This window comes from Vicugna pacos, chromosome 20 (genome assembly GCF_048564905.1).
Source record: "Vicugna pacos chromosome 20, VicPac4, whole genome shotgun sequence".
Lineage (NCBI taxonomy): Eukaryota > Metazoa > Chordata > Mammalia > Artiodactyla > Camelidae > Vicugna > Vicugna pacos.
The window spans coordinates 6,769,773-6,775,813 of NC_133006.1; the positions used below are offsets into that span (position 1 = coordinate 6,769,773).

General features: G+C 40.8%; 1 protein-coding gene across 3 annotated transcripts in view; it reads left to right on the forward strand.

Annotated features, from left to right (window-relative positions):
• The window catches only part of COL21A1 (collagen type XXI alpha 1 chain), a 164,679-nt gene that overhangs the window by 154,548 nt on the left and 4,090 nt on the right, over positions 1-6,041 (forward strand). For 2 of the 3 annotated variants that reach the window (XM_072944782.1, XM_031688670.2), the window contains 4 exons: positions 1,003-1,038; positions 3,010-3,054; positions 5,025-5,057; positions 5,831-5,977. In XM_072944782.1, the coding sequence (XP_072800883.1) occupies positions 1,003-1,038; positions 3,010-3,054; positions 5,025-5,057; positions 5,831-5,977 (261 nt within the window). The remainder of the gene's footprint in view (positions 1-1,002; positions 1,039-3,009; positions 3,055-5,024; positions 5,058-5,830; positions 5,978-6,041) is intronic. The other variant, XM_072944783.1, reaches the window with a different exon arrangement.

Genomic DNA, 6,041 nt, shown 5'->3' on the forward strand with positions numbered 1-6,041 from the left:
CACTGCAAACGTATACATTTCAGGTTAGAAGGAAGGATGCTGGCATTGATTACGGAAAGGATACAAACCTTGACGTCTCCGTCTCTGTATCCCGTGCTGTTTCAGTTTTTGTTTCCTTTCTCTGTCCCTCGTGTAGTAACTGCCTGGCCCCCGCACTGCTGTACTGTGTGATCCTTCTGCCCTGATAAGCTGATGCAGGGGTGACCCTCACAGCAGAATCAAGTGTTAGATCTTTAGTGAATATTAAGTCAATCTACTGTGGATATATGTTTGGATTTAAGAGAATTTCCTTGTTCAAAAACTTGCCATTAAAATCTGTATTTTGTTTGCTGTAAACACACTACTCTCTCTGTTTGGACAGCATGGTTGAAAGGAAATTTGGAGACAGTGTTCAAGTTAAACTTTGGGCAAGTGCTTACCTTTCATGATCTATGGGTTCATTACCTATAAGAACAGGGACATTGAACTAGTTGGTTTCAAATGTCTCTTCTAGCTGAGAAATTCCAGGAAACTTTATCATAGAATAAGAATTTTCCCCCAAAAGTTAATTTTTGAAGCACATGTTTTCTAAAATATCATGTGAACATTATTTTTTATTTCATTGTTTCCTATTAATTTGTGGCCACTATTAGCTTAATAGTAGAGGATTTTCAGTCTGATTTCATGAAATGACATTTGTCAAAAATAAGTCCTCTGTTGTTTGTTTCACTTCAGATTGCGATCAATAGAGAAAAGTTTTCTTCTTCCTTGTAAAATAGAAATTGTAGTAAATTTTCTTCTGTGTGTAAGAAAGAGCATGAGAAAGTATTCATTTAGGACATTTTGACATACATGTGGTTTTACTCGCTTCTCAAATACTGCGTTGGAGTCAGCGTTTGTCTATAAGGCACTTGTGGAATTTGCATGAGATCATGTATTTTTCTTTGCTGAAGAAAAACATATTTATTTGAGAGGATACAGAACATACTAGATTATGATACATATTAAATTACCTTTTTGCAGGGGGACAAAGGAAATCAAGGTGAAAGAGGCATTCAGGTATGTTGCTGGCTTTTTGTTTTGTTTTGTTTTGTTTCTGCTTGGCAAAATACAATCGGGGCTTTGTTCTTTTTAATTCTTACATTGCTTTCCCAGCTCCTTCCTGTTTCACCATCAGTAACTGTTAGATCCCAGCTTTCTGCTTCTGCTACTAAACTCAGAACACATCAAATCTAGCTTTAAGATCCTTTACCACTTCGTTGTTGTAGAAAACTTGGGAACCAAGCGATTCAACCAAATAAGTATACGGGTTTTATTACCTACTTCTAGTATCTATTTAGTTATATGTTTTATACTGTGTTTCCACAAATGATTTGAAATGGCTGCTGGCACAAATAAATTTGTGTAAGAAACCATTAACACCAAATAGAAAACATATTCCAACTAATAAATGGAAGGAGAATGGCCAGAAAGTAGCCTCAGGCTGAGGAAATCTAGGTGGTGCAGAAGGACGTTTGGTTTTGGGTGCTTTAGCAACAAAGGCAAAGAGGAGAAACACGCTGCTGCCTTGAGGGATAAGGACGAGTCCGCCTCGGATTAAGTGGCCCTTGAGGGGTTTTTTCATTAACTGAACCCTGACCCAGAAGCCGGATGGCACTGGCTCTATCACTGACACACTGATCTGGAATGGACTATATCTGATCTTCCAATCTTTTAAGTTTTAGAAATAAAAGACTTTCCCAACCATAAATTACAAATCTAAGTGGTCTGCTTGAGTCCAGTGTGTCCTTTCCCCCCCACGTCCACCAGCATCAATACCTAAGCTGCCCGTCTGCTCAGGAACCCTTCAGTGGTGCCCCACACCTTTCAGGGTACAGTCCGTCCATGAAGTGTCTCCTGGTCTGACTGAGTCCTCCTCCGCAGTCTCCTCTCCGCCCTCTGCCCGCCGTCATCCACGCCTGCCCTGCTGCTTTGGCCAGAAGGAATCGCTTGCCTTTGTCCTGCGTCGCCTCTTCCTGGCACACCGTCCTGTCCTCTCCAGTTGACTACCGCTTCCACTGGGGGCTGCGCTCAAGAGGCAGTCATTTTTCTGACCCTCTTTGTCAGGTGCCCCATCCTATGCCCCAGGAGCACCCGTCCCAGATGGGCAGTTACATGCTGCGTCCTTAGCAGACAGCAGTGTCATCGTTCCTGGTTTGGTTGCTTAGCTTTTGCACCACGCAATGAGCAACTTGAAGGCGACATTAGGGACAGTTTCAGTGTCCTGCTAGCAAATAGGGCCCTCCTGATAAATATGGGGAATTTCATTTATGTAAGTAAATAAATGCACAAACCGCCAAGCAGTGGTGATTTAAAATTTTAGTCACTGGCCCTTTCAGTGATTCTGTATCTAGGCACATGTTTTCCTGGAAACCGCTGATTGCCCTTTTCAACAGAGGGATGAAGTGATAGTACTTCAGGGCGCAGACTCGCCCAGTGTCTTACCCAGGCTGGACGTCCCAAAGTGCTGATTCAACGGACAGAATGTGTTTATAGCTTTGTGGACTTTTTTCTCGCTTACTTGTCCTGATTTAAAGATAAAGATCTTCCTTCAAAAAGCTTTTTTTTTTACAGAATATTTTTAATTTAAAAAATTTGTTTAAAGAGGGCTTCTTGTCCTCACATGTTTATCGTTAGCACTGAACATAGATAATGTCATTGAGATTAATAGAATGATGATAGCTACTAGCTTTCAAAGTGCTTTTCATGCTGTGACCGTGGACTCAGCAGAATGTCCCTACCTGTCGGAAATGACTTCCGTGCTCCTCAGAGCCGGCGGTGGTTCCTTGTCTCTGTCCATTTTAAGTGTAAGATTGCGTTGCCTTTCCCCTCATTTCCTTTTTTCTTCTCCACCTCTTACACCGTTTTACATGCCTGTGTTGCTGCTTTTATGCCATTCCTTCTAGACTGCAGTGTAGGGCAGTTTGTGCTGTATATGTAATTGCATCATATGTGTGCAAACTAATTACTAATGTTTCTTAAATTTTAAAGGGTCAAAAGGGAGAAAATGGAAGACAAGGGATTCCAGGGCAACAGGTATGTCATTTTATTTTATTGGTGGAAAATGAAATAATGAATCACATAACTGAACAATGCTGAGAGAGGGTTACCTACCAATAAAGGAGGGTGGGGGCAAGGGGAGGCGTAACGTGCATTCTAGGGCAGAAGAGTGAGTTCGCTCACTGGTGGTGGTGACCACGGCTTGCTTTAATCATGTGTGTTGTATTTTCATTACGCACAGTAACTCTCTGAAAGAAGTGTATTTCCTTTGGAATTCGAGCTCACAGCTGCGCTAGCTCGCTTGGTTACTGATGATACTCTCTTCAGGGTTCTCGCTTCTCACCCCCAGGGCAGGACTTGGGTTCCCTAGAAAGCTTGTCCCGGGTTTGTCGGGAGCTCCGTCGCCCACCACCGGCGCGGAGTCTATAGGGAGAACCAGGGTGGAGGGGAGGGCGGAGCGGCTGCTGATTCTCAGGTCCCAAGCTCTCCAAGCAAACAGAGTCCTCATTACCTGACACCCGACCAAGGGCTGCACGCGTGCGATTTTTTGGCCTTCGTGTTGTGAAGGGAGTCCAAGTGGATGTTTCCCTCGTGAAATCATCTTAGTGGATTCTCGGGTGACAGCTGTTTTCAGTTTCAGCTCTAATTTTGTTCTAGTCCTGAGGGCTTATCTTCCCTCTTACCCTGGACCCAGCTGTAGGATTACGACTGGCAGGAAACACCCCTGCAATTCTTTGGAATCCTCAATATTTAAAGAATGGCCTTACAGAGAGTGTTTTACTCAGTGATAGGAGCCTAACTGTTTTTATGCTCACCTTTTGAGAATCTACCTTTCTCTGTGCCGTACACTGATTTTACCTAATTTTTCTCCCCTTTGGTCTAATTTGGATATTCGTATTTTTTCATATTGAAAAGTTGTACACTAAAGTTCAAATTGAATTGCAGAACACCCATTTTTAAAGTTGAATAAGTGAAATCCTGCCTGTGTATGTGAAAGCTATACTCTCTTTCCTGAACTAGTATTAGGTGATTTCAGAGCCTGACTACACAATGAATTTAAAAGACAGAAAATTGGAATGCCTGTCCTGAAAGTTCTTACTACCTACACGATATGTCATTGGAATGACGATGTGAAAGATGAGTGGAAGCAATTTAACAGAGCCATCGAGCCGCACCCATGATTGTGATGCTGCGGGTCGTGCGTGGGCTCCCCAGTGTTCCCGTCACCGGGAGGGAAATACCGCACTGCCATCACACTGCTCGTCTTATCTCTAAATTACCAGCAGTGACTGATGCTGGCACAGGCCAGATTGGTCTGCCTTCCCTGTTAATCACTTTGAATGTTACCTTTACTTTAACCCAGCTTTTATCAATAGTACTCAAACAAAATTTAACTTTAAGAATATAAACTTGGGAAAAATACAATACTCATCTTAATCACAGAATAAAAGAATAAAGACACCTCATCTTACCTAATTGGAGTTTCTTTTATTGCGGTATATAGCTGATGTGCTTTTTATAAGACTTATAAGATTATAAGATGCTATGTTACAGGGTTACAATATAGTGATTTGCAATTTTTAAAAGTTAGACTCCATTTATAGTCATTATAAGATATTGGCTTGTTCTCTGATTTGAATTTTAATTTTCATTAAGATAGTAATACATTTTAAAGTCAATAGAATTTTAAAAGAATTCAGATAGAGCGCCATTCTAATCTACATATTTGACCTGCAGCATATGAAAATATTCATATATAAGAATGACAGGTATGTAGATGAACCTTTTTAAGTGATCCAGTTAGCATGCGTCCTAGCCATGAGTCTCCTTTTAAAAAGGCACAAATAGGTCTCTTGTATGTGTAACTGTCACCACTCCTAATGCTGTTTTCCAAACGTAAGATTAAAGTCTAATTAAATCTGTGGTAAAAGGTGCACACCCCAGTACTAGCCCTGTAGCCTGCACATTTATTTTTGTTTTTTCTTTTTCCCCATTAATTTTCAAAGGGGATTCCAGGCCATCATGGTGCAAAAGGAGAGGTATGTTTCTTCATGTATTCTGCTACTCCTGCTCAGTCCTCTGGCTTGACTTTCAAAACTGTATATACATCTAGCTATGGACATCGCAGATAGAAAGTGTTTTTTGTATTCTTCAATAGTTCCTAGTGATTTTTCAGAATATTTATATTATATATACTATTCATATATATTTATCATGTATCTTTATATATTAAGTTTATATAAATATATAATTTTATATATATTTTATAAATTATAAATTGCACAATTTATTATATAATAGGTATTATTTTATATTATGTATTATATATTTTATATATTCCATAATGTATTTATAAAAAACAATATATTATATTTTAGATTCACTGAATTAGGTGTGAAATATTACATACTTGCCAATAATACTGATTTCTAAATTAGGAGCTAAGGTTTTTCTGCACATTTTTCAGTGAAGAACACGGTGTTTCCACACATCTCTCTCTAGACTTTAAACCCCCTGGGAGCAGGACCGTGTCACGGTCGTTGCGTCTTTGGCACTAAGCGTACTGCCTAGTCAGTACACGTAATAAGTGGTGGTTAACTTGCAGGGCTGGCTGGCTGGCTGGACAAGTGGTGGTTTAATACAGCATAAAATTTCCCTCCTGATCAGTAACAGTATTTCCCAGCTGGTTCCTATGTAACTAACATATACACATGTGTATATATTCTTATTCATGCCCTTGAGGATTCTTGTGGTGCAATTATACCTCCCGAAATATTTGAATAGAACTAATGAAGGTTTCTTTTGTTTCTAGAGTGGTGAAAAGGGAGAGCCGGGTGCCAGAGGTGCCACTGGACCCAAAGGAGAGTCTGGGGTGGACGGTCTGATGGGGCCTGTGGGTCCCCAGGGGCAGCCGGGGGAAGCAGGGCCCATGGGGCCTCCAGGGCTGGATGGGAAGCCCGTATGTATCCTGCTGCTTTCGGTTTTCATATTTTCATTGCTTTTCATTTGGTGCGTGCAAGTTA